General features: G+C 33.9%; 1 protein-coding gene across 1 annotated transcript; it reads right to left on the bottom strand.

Moving 5' to 3' along the window:
* Nucleotides 1–7,132: 7,132 nt before the first annotated feature.
* On the bottom strand, nt 7,133–13,622 carry LOC136803267 (uncharacterized). The gene is made up of 11 exons (XM_067059995.1): nt 13,502–13,622; nt 12,910–12,969; nt 12,563–12,809; nt 12,253–12,413; nt 11,953–12,136; nt 11,300–11,681; nt 10,895–11,131; nt 10,517–10,678; nt 9,815–10,300; nt 9,387–9,584; nt 7,133–8,851 (listed from the first exon to the last, which is right to left on the bottom strand). The coding sequence occupies exons 1-11, from the start codon at nt 13,521–13,523 to the stop codon at nt 7,133–7,135; spliced, it is 3,858 nt and encodes a 1,285-aa protein (XP_066916096.1). The 5' UTR covers nt 13,524–13,622.
* Nucleotides 13,623–15,281: the final 1,659 nt, after the last annotated feature.

Here is a 15,281-nt window from a genome sequence, read left to right on the forward strand (position 1 = left end):
TTGTCCACCCATATCATGTCACCACAGCTGGGAAAGATGAACGACAGTGACAGTAGCAGTAGGATGAATTCAATCAGATTTTTGTACAACAACATAATGTTTTTGTGTGTAAAAACATGAAAAGTATCATGTCCTCAACATCATCATTGCATCTTGCTTTTGTGACTAATTGGCTGATTGGAGTAAGCATGAGCTATAAAAACTCTGAGAGATTGCACTATTTGTTAGCCCTGGTTTTCCAGGATGCTAAATAACTAAATGCATTGCTCAACGTCATCAGTGTCAGTTGAAGTTAATTTTAAACATTTGGCCACTGTTATGATGTTTAACTGGTTTAAATAATAAGAAAGAAAAGATTGATGGACACTTTTCGGACTGTGCAACAATTAAGAGTGAAAATGCTTGATCTTTGTTACTTTCACTTCACTGCTGAAAAACAATTATTTAACGAAAAGGGACAATTGGAGATAAAATGGTGAAATCAGCAAGTTGAGGCAAAAATTGCAAAAAAATAAGAATTTGGGGATATACAATTACTTTGGAGAGAACTTATTTTGGCAAGGAGCTGAATAAAATAGAACTTTTTATAAATGTGGTTTTGAAGAGAAATGCAATTTTTAATTTTGGCAAAAACTAATTTGGGCAAATAGCACAGTATATATATAAAGTGGTTCTTTTATGCTAAAAAATTAGTGTTTTAAATAGAACTTTGGGGTTACTTAGGGGCCGTCCACATAGTACGTATGCACTAAAATGTCAAAAATTGAGTATATATATACCCCTCCCCCTATAGGCAAGCAGATGCAAATAGCTATATCCCCTGGTGAGTACGTACTTTTTTCATTCACACCCCCCCTGGCTGAAAAAAAAATCAAATTCAAAAGGCTTGAGTTTTCCCCTTTTTCTATGAGAGAGAAACAGCTGATATTTTGTAAGGAACAAGCGAATAATAGTTCTCTTTTTATTCTCTTTCAATCAATTTTACAAGCAAAAAAAGGGCTGTGAATTTTTTTTTCTGCCTACTTACTTTTTCTTTCGACCCCTCCCCTTCCCCTTCCCCTCTGTACGCAAGCATATGCTTTTGAGAAGACACCCCCTCTCCCCCTTCGTGCGTACATACTATGTGGACGGCCCCTTAAGAAAATCACTGGAAATTTTAATTCTGGCAAGAACTTATTAGGGGCCCTTATTATGGTGAGTTTGGCGATAACTAATTTTGGTGAATTTTGTTCTGTTACTATATCATCATTCATTAAGAATTTATTTATTTATTTAGAACAAATTGAATTATGTAAAATACCCATTCGAAATTTTATGAAAATTTTAATGCTAGCTATATGAATCATTGTATAGAGTTTGGAATTAAATTCTAATTAATAAGAGTTTTCTGACTAGTAAAATGAATTTGATATTCTTGTGTGAATATTTATACGTGCCATTTTAAAGATTTTTCTTGTGAATCTTTAAACAAGTTTTTTAGAGATTTGGCAGATGATCAAAAGAAATCTGCAGGAATACATTTTACATGAAACTTTAATAAACTTGGAACATTTCGTTTTATTTTATTCAATTAATAAAAAAAGTTAGAAATATTTACTGGTCCTATGGAAAATGTTCATGGGAAAGGCTTGAAAATAATATTAGATTTTGTTGAATTTCAATATTAAAAAGAGGTCTATTGTAATCAAGGACTACCTTAAAGGAATAAATTATGACGGAAATAAAATTTGGCGGATTTACCAGGAATCTGCCAAATTAAGTTTCCACCAAAGTTTCTTTTTTCCGCCATACGTCAAATTAAATTCCCGCCAAATTTAATTTATCTCGTGTATTCTCCAAATTTGTGCTATTTTAGGCCTTAAAAACAGGTTTTTGCTTATTTGGTAACAATTTTTGGCCAAAAATTTCCTTCAACCGCCAAATTAAATTCTCGCCTAATTTTTTTTCTTCTAGCAATCCACCAAATTAAATTCCTCTGAAAAAACTTTTTCAACCACCCGCCAAATTAAATTCCTGCCAAAATTTCTTCCTTCAAGGTATTATTATCAATTTTGTCAAGTCTCAAGAACAGTGAAAGTAAAGTACAATAATTCCAAATTTTATTTTTGCCTTTAATGGTTCCTAATTTTTGATTGAAAAAAGTTCCAAAAATTAATCTTGTTTTATCAGTACTTTCAGCTTCAAAGTATCAGATGCTTTAAAATGAAACAGCTTTGCTCCAAAGAAAATGTGACATTTACCAAAAAAAAGCAGAGATATGTATTCAATTTTTTGTAGTAAATTTCTCAATCATTTTGTATCAAAATAACAGAACTTGAACTGAAAAGACATATAAAATCTTAAAGTTCTATTCTGGAATTTTGACCAAAATGTAGTTGATTGCTATCTTTTGAAACGATGTCCAGAAATATTCATCTATAAAATAATAAAATTTGACACTTAATACAGCTTATGAAAAAAAATCTGTCAATGTTACTTTAGATGACTGTACTCCTATTTGATTTTATCCTCAATATAGGTTAAAAACTGAAGACTCTATGGAAAACTTTCCAAAAATTTTGTTATGTAGCAAATCAGAACATGATGACGACAGTGAAACTAGACTACAGTGAAACATAATCTTTAGGTCAGAATAAATTCAACTGAAATCTAAAAAAGTCTAACATGTCATAATTGATAATCTAGATGACAGATTTGTTATATGTTTGCATAAATTTTATCCCGATAAAAAAACTACTTCCAGCTTCAACATTTTTTGTCAAATTTAGTCCAATATACACACTGTACCATACTAGTTTGTATACTTTTTGACATTTACGGTCAATATAAATAAATTTTCAGTCTGGTAATAGGATATATGTTTAAAGAATTGTTTCATGGTAAACATTAAAGAAACAAATTTATTTCTTTTTCAATACTTGAAGTTTCTTGCTTTTACACATTCATCAGTTTATTAAAATTGTTCACATAATTGCCAAGCTTTTAATTGTATAAACCATAACCAGAACGGTTTGTGTAAACCGCAGGTTACAGGTCACAGGTTACAGGTTACAGGTCACAGGTCAGTGATGACAGGTTGACTCTAATCAATGTCATTGCAGAGGAAAATGTTTGGAAAACACAAAGAATTATCAAAAACATAATTCTCAAGCAATTTCATCCATATAAAACCATTTCAAACATCAAAATTTAATCACATCAAAAATGTGCTTTTATCGATCTTTCGCAGTTTGCGCCGTGTATAACGCAGACCAGAAAATATTTGAAACCATATTATACGTATAACAGGTATATTACATATTGTAATGTTTGTAATGTTATATGATGGTTACATATAATAAAACACATCGCTCTAAAACTGCCTTCTCAGAGAACTCACGAGCTTCTGATTGGTGTAATTTTATATCCAGCCATATTGTTATCATCACATTCAGTATGCTGAATATTTTTGGTGTTTTTCTCTTGTAAGACATGATATTATGTGATTCTGTCAATATTTTTGTCAAAAATTGTCATTAAGTCATTAAAATAACAATTGAATGATTAATTAGTTTCATCCTTCTAAAACCACTCTCTTAGGGACCCAACAAGCTTCTGATTGGTGCCGTTTTATATCCATTCACACTATCAACATCACATTCTGTATTATAAATATTTTTCGTGTTTTTGTCTTTTCTTGCATCAGAATTTATTATTCTGTTAATATTTTTGTCAAAAATTGTCATTAAGACATTAAAATAATAACTGAATAATTAATTAGTTCCATCCTTCTAAAACCACTCTCTTAGAGGGACCTTGCAAGCTTCTGTTTGGTGCCATTTTTTATCCATTCACACCATCCACATCACATTTTGTATAATAAATATTTTTCGTGCTTTTGTCTTGTTAGGCATCATATTTTATGATTTTGTCATTATTTTTGTAAGTAAGTGTCACTAGGTTGTTATTCTATTCAATTGTCATTTTATAATATCTAAATAACATGTATATTATATTACTTTTTTATAATTTAATGCGTTATGTATTGATGTTATGTTATGTATATGTTATGATCTTATTATCTTTTTTCCGGTCTGCACTTTGTTGACCTGTAACCTGTGACCTGTAACCTGTGACCTGTAACCTGTAACCTGCGACCTGTAACCTGCGGTTTACACAAACCGTAACCAGAACATTTTTGCAGTGAGTTTGTATTGTACGTAGTCTCAAGTTTTTCTGAAAAAGCTTCTTCACCGATCAGTTCATTTTGACTACCAGTCAAGCAATCACTGGAGATGTATGCTTTTTTCTTTTTCATACTCCTGATGCCCATGGTCATGGACAAGATAGATGTCAAAATGTATAAACATCAGTCAGTCATTCATCACGAGTGATCAGATTATAAAGAAACATGCAAGATTGCTGTTAGAAATCATGCAGTTCAAGCAAAACAATTATATGTGGACAGCAGAGGGTCTTTTCGAGTGAATCTTTAAACTATTTTCTATAGTCATTTTGTCTTTCTGTAAAAAATCGTTTTACAAGCAGTTCCAGTTCGCTCTCAGTGCAGGGATAGACTGCTTATCAAGGTCTCGTAGTATCTTTCTCTGCCAATCAAGTTTCATTTAAATGACATTTTGCAATTTTGTCAATTGATTGGTTTGCCAAGAGTTCTTCATACTTCAACTTCTTCATGTTGAGAGTCTGTCCTTGACTTTTAAATTTACTATTTACATCAGCAATTCATTACACAAATTACATTAATTACATTTAGTTTGTTTTGATTTTTTCAAATTCTCGGAATTTGTAAAATGGCGGGATTATGCTAATCGACATACGTTTCGCGTACATGCCTAAAAGTACTTTCGTTTTTAAAGTGCACCAGGGCTTATATCCCCCGTCAACGCGTCCATCAGAATCATCAATAGCGTAAGGGGGTTAGATAAGCCATGGAGTCGAGGGTGCATATATGTCAGCCTAAAATATTTTTCAAGTGGTAATTTTTATCTGTTTTTGTTTCATTTTTAACTGGTTTGGTAGAGGTCAAGTAAAAAATAAGACATTCCACGGCTAGCTACATTCCACTGCTCCCAAAATCTGAACAAATTTTTTACAAAATTTCTGAAATTTCATTAAAAAACTTTGCTCGGGGTGAATCATAGAGCATAATTCTTAAGCATATAATAAGCATAAACTATGCCTGGATGCTTTGAGAACTTAAGCATACACGAGCCTGACCAAGGGGCGTACACTTGCTTATAAAAAAAAAACATGTATATTATCGACTTAAAGAAAGGAAAATCTTGACGGTGACAAATTCCCACTCCGCTCGAACTTTTAACTCCTAAAAAGTATCAAGGGACTACCTTAAGAGTCTTAAAAGGCATATTATCGACTAAGAAAATTCTTGTATTGTTTGAAATGCGTGTTTGATAAAATTTAGCTTTCCTTCATATTTTACTTCCATACAGCTACTTATTGTTTAAAAAAGAACATCCCTCTTTAAGATTGAGCCGTTTCATCGAAGAGGGTGTTTAGTCGAACCAATTCATCGGTATTCTCTGTTTGTCTATGGGGGAGGGTTTTTGTACAAGAGTTTTGAGATTGTTTGACTCAATTTAACCTGATTACTATAGGCCATTAAGACATTGGCGTTTGGTTTATTCACACACATCAAAACAAAAATAGACGAATATCTTAATTTCATTCTGAAATTATTTGTTTTTCTTTAAAAATCTAAACAGAATTTGCAATCTAAAAGCAATACACGGGTTTCGAATTAAATTTTTGCTTAGCTTTAGCTTTGATCCCATGTAAATTTGCACGAAAAATATCAAGTAAACAGAACGAAAATTGGCCGTGTATCAAGCAATTTTAGCTCAATTTTCCATTTTGACAGACTTTACGGGTCATTATGAAAACAAAAAACATCAAAATAAAAAGTCAATCGTTTAATCATATTTCTTTTATTGAATTTAAAATAGAAAAACATCTTTTGAATGAACACCTGGCTTTCAAAAGAGAAGAAAGGAAATCTACCAACCTTTTATAAGGCATTTCCCCTTATCGCTCCTTTTATTTACTTGATTTTTTCTCTCGCGCCAGATTTAATTCGAAACCCGTGTATTATCATCGCAAAGCCGGTTTAAATCAATTTAAATGAACTTCTTTGAAACGGGAATTAAATTGTTGACAAATCTATCACGAGTAAAAAGAATAAAAAAACGCTATTAAAAAATTAACCTTGCCTATGTTAAGTCTGCTCATGAAAGCCCACCATTAGTTATTGTTTAAAAATGAATCCAATTTATACTACAACCCTTGAGAATAAATACTTTGAGAGAGAAGTAAGTTTGTACGTTAATCAAGAATTGATGACATGACACAATCAGAATACTTTAATGGGATAAATTTTCGCGGGGATTAAATTTCGCGGTTGAGCTCATCCGCGAAATTTTAAGATTTCACGGGGATTAATTTTCGCGGATGAGGGATTTCCTGATTTTTCGCGGGGATTTAATTTCGCGGATTGGGGTACAAATTAAAATTTTTGAAAAGGGTTAAAACATTATTGAAATAAAATTTTTCCAGGAAAATTAAGAATTTTTTACAAGTAATAAGAGGGTGTTTTGGAATAGGGCGAGGAGATATGTATTACAACTATCAAAAGTTGAATTTGAACTTCCATGGTGCGGAGCAAAATTTTCACAGCCTATTTGGGAAAAAAGCGGAAGAGAAATTCGGGATAGGAAAATTAAATTGAAAATGAATTAGTTGCTAACAAGCATATCGAGGATTTGAGCTTTTTCGAGGGTTGCGTGCCCTCATGTAGAAAAAAAATAAAAAACGATAAAAATATAAATTTCGCGGATTGCAAAAAAACATCAAATTTTTCGCGGAAACTAATTTTCGCGGATGGGCCTTTTTCAAATTTCCAATGGGACTTATTTTCGCGGATGACACCCAAATCCGCGAAATCCGCGAAAATTAATCCCCGCGAAAATTTATCCCATTAAAGTAACAGTCTTTAGAAAAACAATATACATCGAAATATTTTGTTGAACGTAGTTTATACATTATAAATCTAATAAAAATTGAGAAAACTAATATCCTAGTCCAAAGAAAAATCAAATCCAATACTAGAATGTTTAGTTCAAATTGAGCCAGCTAAAGCACATGCCAGCTTGGTACGGAAATTATGTTCTTTACGGTAATTCCACAAATCGATAAAAAACTGGATATAAAAGACAAAATGTTTCTGGCTCATATGCTTAGCCGATGCTTTCAAACATTGGAGGTATGAATTAAATTGTTCACAAATAGACGTGTTAAAGTTCATACCGAATAAACCTTTCGCACTGTACAGTGAAGAACAATTATGGGTAAAACCATGGAATAAATCATGGTAAAAACAAGTTTGAATGAAGAATAGCGCCTCCCTGTTCAACGTATACTCTTCAAAGCTGCAGGCAAAATCATAAAACAATGCATCCGGTGGCTTTTCCAAGTACGTGAACAAGGAGCTTGCAGGATCTTTTCTGCCCTCCGGACCGTCTACAATGTGGCCACCATAGCAATGTCCATGACTAGGACAGAACCAAAGGAATAAAAATGAAGCACCTTTCTTTGATTTGTTGGGGTACGTTTTGTTACAGCTGGATGTGGTAGGCTGGTCATCGTGACAACCTGATCTTGATTTGCCATTGATCGAAAAATTTCTGTTCTCTCTGATCTGTTGACCAGTTTCTGAAAAATAATAAAATTGGCCACGTTCCGCAGGGTTGTAATCTCCAAAATTTCCAGCTTCAGGAACGTCAGGGTAGCCAGCATGTGTTTCACGGACACGCTTACACAGGTACTGCAGTAGCTTGTTGGCTTCAATATGAAGTTTATTTCCCAGACGAAAAGATTTAAGAAAAGAACCAAGCAACCGATTAAACTTCGCACATTTGAGGAAAACATCAGAAAATATCTCAGGAGTAACAGGATCAACAGAAAGAAGAGATTCAATAGATAGCAGAAGCTTAATGGGAAGGAAAGTGCTTAGAGGTGCGTCAAAGGCTAGCAAATGAAAGATCTTCCTCGTCGATTCGATCTGAGAAGGTGATAGGACATTTGGACTCTCGAAATAGATGGTAAACAGCGATTTGGCATCGGTTGGCAGACATTCGAATAGTTTCTTTTGGCTATCAACAATCTGGATTTCAGATAGTTTTTCTGGATTTGAAGAAGTGACATTCTTAAGGAAATCCCTGGATTCACGGTACTTCTTCAGCTTTTCGGCGTATCTCTCGACAGTTTCACCACCCGCCTTTTTAGGGTATGCGATAAAGCAACGATCAAACCGCCTTGATTGCGTTGGTAATTCGTTTTCAGGGTCACGAATTGTCTCAATTGGATCAATGTGAAGGTTTTGACAAAGTATTCCAACTTTTGTTCCGTCGCAAGCCAAGACTTTAGGAGCACTGCCACACCAAGGACAACACCGTCGGAATTCTCGGCCTTGATTACTAGCCCATGCAAAAAAAACCTTCAAAAAAGTCTTCGGAGAAATAAAACGTTTCGGAGACCCACTGTACGTGTAAATTTGGTCAATGTTTTGACAAAAGGCAGCAAAATTACACTTTGTTGTGATAACACGATTGACAAAGTCCCATAGAAGTTGTTCTGCCACCGCAACTTGTTGGGAGAGCCTGAAAATGTTTTCATTTGATCCGTCCCAGTGAATGACACACTTTTCCTCGGGACAAACTAACTTAAAGACATCGCAGTCAATTGCACAGTTGTGTGTATAAAAGGTGTGTGTATAAAAGGTCGTTTTTCCATCGGGTAGCACTATGAGGTTCCCATCGTCATCTTTCTTCCATGGTAGCTGAACAGATATAAACAAAGTAACATTTAAAAAATTGGGCGAACCCTAAGTAACTTTAAGCATAAAAGCTTTTGTAAGTAGAAACTCTCTTGATTTTTGAGGAATTTGGTAAAGTTTATTATCGCAGAGATCTATTATCGCAAAGTCTTCAAAATCAAAATATAATTAAATGTTACCTTAAGTGGATAAATTTTGGCGGGAATTAAATTCGCCAAATTAAATCCTCGCCAAAATTTCCAAATTCGGCAATTCGCCAAATTAAATCCCCGCCAAATTTTACGAAATTGATCTATCGCCAAATTAAATCCCCACCAAAAATCGTATTTTGGCCAATCGCCAAATTAAATCCACGCCAAAATTTATCCACTTAAGATAGTAACTATAGCATTTAAAGGAGCTTTCCTGTAAACATCTCCCATTTCGTGAAAGCTTGAACCTCTTTATTCTCAATCTAAAGATCTTAGAGTAATGAACAGAGTTCTTGTCTTTATCTAAACGCCATATAAAGTCAAAGCATCGACAAAAAAATTATTACCTGACAGTTGCAAACATCGGAAGTGGGCGTCGGCTCAAATGACAGGTAAAAATCTTCGCGAAACGACATTGCAGCGTACTCAAGATTCTTTCTACCGTTTTTCTTGAGATCGGGATGCTCCATGTCTTTGGAAACCTCTCGAGGAAATTTTGAATAAAACTTCCAAGTTTGCGTGGTGCGATCGAAACCATTGACAACCTTAGAAATAACAAGACAAAGCGTCGAATTGAACACAAGGAAAAACAATAATAAAGAGAGCTAAAAAGGTGAACCATAGAAAAAACAAGTTTCACTTAGAATTCCAAGGAAACGAGTCCTACTGGTGTAGTTCTGAGTGTTTTTAGTGTTTTAGTGAGCTCAGCAGAGCCTGGCAGAGCAACTTTGTTAGTCGAAAAATATAGAATCCTTTGGATCGAGAAATTTCTTACCGAATCATCATCGTTTAGGACAACATCGGCAAGGTTGGGGGGATTTGAATTTACATCATCATCATCATTATTAGCATTGTTATCGTCGTCGCTCTCATTAACTTCAACAGTAGTTTCACCATCATCTTTAGAACCGTATTGTTTTAATAATGCGTGTTTTTGCCAATTTTGGTCAATGTAATTTTTGAATACTTTTAGATGGGGACACAACTTCGCTTGATCCAGAGTTCGAAGTTTGACCTCCTTGTTATTGGAACAAATACCAGATTTGCAAATAACAAATACTTTTTGTTTCGTATTCGAACGGAAAAGATGCACAAATTGGTGACCCTCGTCAGATCGTACAGAGAATTTTTCCATGTCCATAGCACTCGCCGGAAGTGGAAGGACCTCAGACGATGCAGCTTTCAAACCATCGTCAATCTTCGTACCAACCTGAGTTTCCGGCCGTTTATGCCTGAAAACTCTTTCCTCGTCAACATCCAACTGTAATAAATCATTAGGGAATTTTAGGTATGCGTAAAATTAAAGTGATATTAATAAAAAGAGCAGAGTCGAAATCATTTTCTGGACTTCCATATTTGTTTATAATTACACAACTAACTCTTTAAAGTCAAATCCACTATTTATATTCGATAAGCTGCATCATGAAAAGAAATAGAACAAAAAAATTTAAAAGCTCATATAGTATAAATTTCCTACCTCACGAACTATTTCTTTAAGAAGTCTTATATGACAGCACTTGATTCCATCCCATTGGGAATCGTTGGCCGCAGTTTCGAGGGCTTTTTGCACGCCACAACTGCAAGTAACGCTTGTCACATAATTTTCCGATTTTAATGTGACAGTGGCGTAGTGGTTGAACTATGAAATAAAAGGCGTCAAAACTTTACAGAATGTTCAAGGAAAAATACCTCGATAATGAGAGAAGATATGTTAAAAATGACAAAAAGCAGCCAATCATCTTAAGACACCTTCTTTTTCCATCTTACAACTATTGTAAATTACGAATCGGTTTTTTTTTCGTCTAAAAAAATTATCTAAGCCTTCAAAGTATATCATTTAATGGTTTAAACCAACCTTGACGTTCCCGTTAATATTATCGGAGTCGTAATCATTCATAACCACAACATGTTGGTTTTGTGATAGTTCACGCCAAACGATCGTCCCGTGATTGAAAATATTGTATCGAAAATTTGGGTAAACATCCAACTTTTCATACACAGGTTGAACAAAATTAGGGTGGTCAAGATGCTCTAGCAAAGCCGTCTTGTCCAATACTTTTCGCCGGTGAGTTTGATTGCAAGTACGCCGTTTCTAAATTTAAAATATTTAGGATATCGAGATTAATGATTTATCGGAAAAAATCATCATAATTTCATTTCTTATTTGTAGTAATTATATCAATTTTTATGATTTGTCTTCCGAAGACTAGAAAATGAATGGATCTTATCAATCATATAACGTGAAAAGTTTAACACTTACATTTTGTTTGTGGATAGACACTTTCGGGACATGGTATTGTTTGGATAAAATCAGCGAGTAGATAGGTGTTATAGATGAGACTTTTTCTTCCATGTCAGAATGAATGTCATCTAGAGCACGTAAGATGATATCTCGAGGGGAGTAACCATTTGAAGCAAAATATTGTTGTTTTTTTTTCGTTCCACTTTTTGATTCAGAAGCCCAAGAATGAAGATTCGGGACATGGGATAAAACTTGGAATTGCTCGATCAGTGAAAGTTCTTCTTTTCCTTTGAACTGTTCAAGAACGGTTGGATATGGGTCGTTTGGATGTTCGGTTCCATAATCTTGAAAGTTTCTAAACCAGAGTTCGGATGCACCAAGACCCTCAATCAAGTAAAATCTGTGAAAAATAAGAAATAAAATAAAATTTCTTTTAGCGAACTAGACTTTCACCTAATTCTTTCTATCCCTGATACTATTGAATTTTCTAGGTCTCTTAAAAAACTCTCTGTAATTCAACAAATTAGATTTCCGAGTTCGAGTTCGAAGAACAGCTGTAATGTAAAAGTGGAATATTTCACAGAGGCGAATTTGTACATAATCTTAGTTTCTAAAAATACTCTCTTCAAATAGAAAAGACAGTAGAGAACCAAAGAAAAGTATTATCTTACTGGTTATCTTTGGGATCAGTATTTCGATTTGTATGAGACATGTCTCTACGGCAATAAAATACAAAACCAGGTGCAAAACTTTTAAATGTTTCCTTTAAAGAGTCGTGTGCTGATTTAATGGTTTTATCGATTGAATGTTTATCGAGTGTTGTGAGCCTTTTAAATGTTGTTGAATGCTTAGTCCCTGAATAAAAAAAGTATATAATAGAATATAGTTTGGGCAACAATTTCAAAAATTCAGTTCAGTAATAACAAAAATACAACTATTGGTAAAAAAGACTAAATTTCAAAATTATTTACCCTTTTTATGTTTGTTTCGTTCAGTGTGATAAACAGCAAGAACATCCCACTCTGTGTATATCCTGATGACAAACTTCTTGGTGATTTCATACTGATCCATGAGTTCACCAAACATTTCAGTTTGATCAAAGTAGCCTTTGTACACACCCGACTCAAAACACCTGAAATTGAATGCAAACAAATAAAATCAATAAGTTTAAAAAATAAAACATTTCGATTTTAAGCAGTTGTTGATACAAAGTGTCATGGGAAAAGAGAGATTGAAATAATTCCTAGAGCGAACACTTAAAGTAGAAGCCAAATTCTTTACCTAATGTATAAATGTCTTTCACCATTAATTTCTGCTATCAAAGGCATTGCATACAGAATACCATCCGTACACCCAACATGACTAGATAAAGTCAGCAATTTCCTTTCACATAGTATAAGTGGAGGGGTCTGAGATTGGAGATCAGTGATGCTGTCACTTATTATTTTTTGATAGAGCATATCCAAAGAGGCAGCCTCCAAGCATTTCGAGAGAAGTATTGATTGGCTGATTGCTTCATTCTGAAGAGCTGAAATGAAAATGAAGATTATATAACATAAATATAACATTTCAACCAAAATTGCTTTTACAAGGCTATGATTTTTACCAAATGAAATATTTGCTCTTACTTTGTTCACTACTTGATTCACCAGAAGATAATCCTGTCTGTGAGTTGATGGGCTGTGATACTAAAAATTAACAGAAATTTCATAAATCACCATTTTCTAAAAATGGTAGTGCGATCAATTTTTAAAAAGAAAACAATATGTACAAACATAATTCTTATTATTGAAAGGTGTTCTGTTTCTGTCACATTGTCTCTTTTAAACAAAAATAAGATTTGGTCTATGTTTTTATTTGGTATATGTATTTGTCATGTTGTCATTTGTTTGTCACAGTAGTTAACGCCATAATTGAATCAAACCTTAATAATAATATTCTTTTAATACAGTATACAAGATGAGCACAGTAATAGCGCTAACGATAATTTGAAATTTAAATGGAAAAAAGACTCCCTGGCATAAACCAAAATGTTCAATCGAAGTTTCCAACCAATTTAATCTGTAAAAAAATTGAGAGGTTTATGTATGTCAATTGTTATGTCATTAGTCACATGTATTGGTTCAGTTTTGTTCCTTATAACATATAATTCTATTCTGTGTGCTGTTGAATATATATTAATATTTTTCATATTCAAAAGAAAATAAAAAAAGATTGTACCTTGAATAGTTTCAGAATCCATAATATAACTGAATATAAATTTCTTGAGCAGTCAAAACTGTGTATTTGATATTTTCTCCTGATTTAATTGGGATTTAAAGTTGTTTTTTTTCATTTTAAGATCTCTGAAATAGAAGGTGGGTGGTTTTTTATGCTTGATAGACCTTTAGGAGAATGTGATGGTGTATTGAATAACAAAGCACTAATTAAAGCATTTATTTCTTGCCCTCAGTCAGTATAAACAGGATAAATGATTTTGTTTCTAAAGTACATTCGCTTGAAGTGTACTCTAATCTTTGTTTTGCTTGCCATTTTGAAACAAATTATTGAATTTTAACATATGATATATCCTTGAAAAGATGATTTCCAGCAATATAATTTCTGAAAAAAATCATTTTGCCAAAATTCGCCAAATTAAATCCTCACCAAAATTTCCAAATTTAGCAATTCGCCAAATTTAACAAACAAAGAATTATGTGAAAAATTACAACTTTTTAGTATATTTTTGAGTAATCTTTGCCCATTTTAATGTGATGACAAAATTTCCAATTCGCCAAATTAAATCCCCACCAAATGTTACGAAACTTATCTATCACCAAAATAACGGCTGGTGACCGGTAACCTGATAACAGATGTTCGTAATTTTCTTACGCGCACGATAAACCTCTGAAGGCGCTTGAAAATTATACATCTGAGGAAAATAGTCCTCCCGCAGAAAATTCTACAACAAGAATCTTGTTGTGCGCCGGAAAGTTAAAAACTGATACGGCGCCCTATTCATAAACACAATCACGCAACTTTGTTGTCATTCCTAGTCCTTTTAGACGAACGCGGTTCTTACGATTTCGAGATTTCATATTCGTCAGATTGTTATGTTTTCACCCATCCCTTTAGAGCTTCAGCGTGGTGGGTAGAAAACAACCACAATCTGATCTCAGGTTAGTGACCGGTGGTAATTACCGGTCATTTCGTAGTTTCTACCGGCCATTCTGAAGCTTAATCTTTCATTTTGTCAGGTTAAAATTTGAAGACTAGAGGCTTAGAAAAATACTTAATCGTGCTTCTAATTCAAAGAGAAATAGATTTTGCACCATTTGAAAGATCTTTGAACTTTGACAAGCCCCAAATTAAATATCTATATAAAAAATCTACATAATTTTTTTGAAGGCCGAAGTTATCAGATCTGAGGACGACCCTGTCAATGCACTGGACACTCTGGTGCCAAAAAGTATCCCTCAGCCACACTGGAAACCTTTTGTCTGGTGTTGTTTTTTTTACTTCTGGATGGACACCATCCGACACATGTTTTTCAAAATAATGCGTACCGGACGCACAGGACAGTCCGATGTTGAGATTGTCCGGTGTTAAAAAGTATCCTCGTCCAACAAACACCGGACTTTGCTTGTCCGGTGTTTGTAAAGTCAAGTGCGTCAGCAGGGTCATATATCTGACTGACTGAGGCTGCTGCGCGCTGGACGGTGTGTCAGAAAAAGTTTCAGTCCCTAAGGACCGAATTAGAGAGAGAGAGAGGGGGCTGTTGAAAGTATTTACTCACAACCCACCTAATTGCAGGCTTAGCAACAGTATATGTCTATCTATATCTATATATCTATGCTAGCTATATATATCTTTATTTTAAGTAGCATTATCTCATATTATTATGGCTGTATGGATGTTCATTATATCACTACATAATAACTAGTATAAATAAAAAAATAGATAAATGTATCTGCTGAGGTGGCTAAGTTGTGAGCGGAATGCCTGGCCTTGACAAAATATA

This window comes from Clytia hemisphaerica, unplaced genomic scaffold (assembly GCF_902728285.1).
Source record: "Clytia hemisphaerica strain Z4C2 unplaced genomic scaffold, Clytia hemisphaerica genome assembly, whole genome shotgun sequence".
NCBI lineage: Eukaryota > Metazoa > Cnidaria > Hydrozoa > Leptothecata > Clytiidae > Clytia > Clytia hemisphaerica.

What these genes read in the sequence shown, in the direction of transcription:
- LOC136803267 (XM_067059995.1), bottom strand. Translation starts at nt 13,523, where the DNA reads ATGGATTCTGAAACTATTCAAG. An exon ending in ACGAAACAAACATAAAAAGG is followed by an intron (nt 12,137 to 12,252) that starts GTAAATAATTTT and finishes TTTTTTATTCAG; the next exon opens with GGACTAAGCATTCAACAACA. An exon ending in TTAAAGAAATAGTTCGTGAG is followed by an intron (nt 10,301 to 10,516) that starts GTAGGAAATTTA and finishes GATTTATTACAG; the next exon opens with TTGGATGTTGACGAGGAAAG.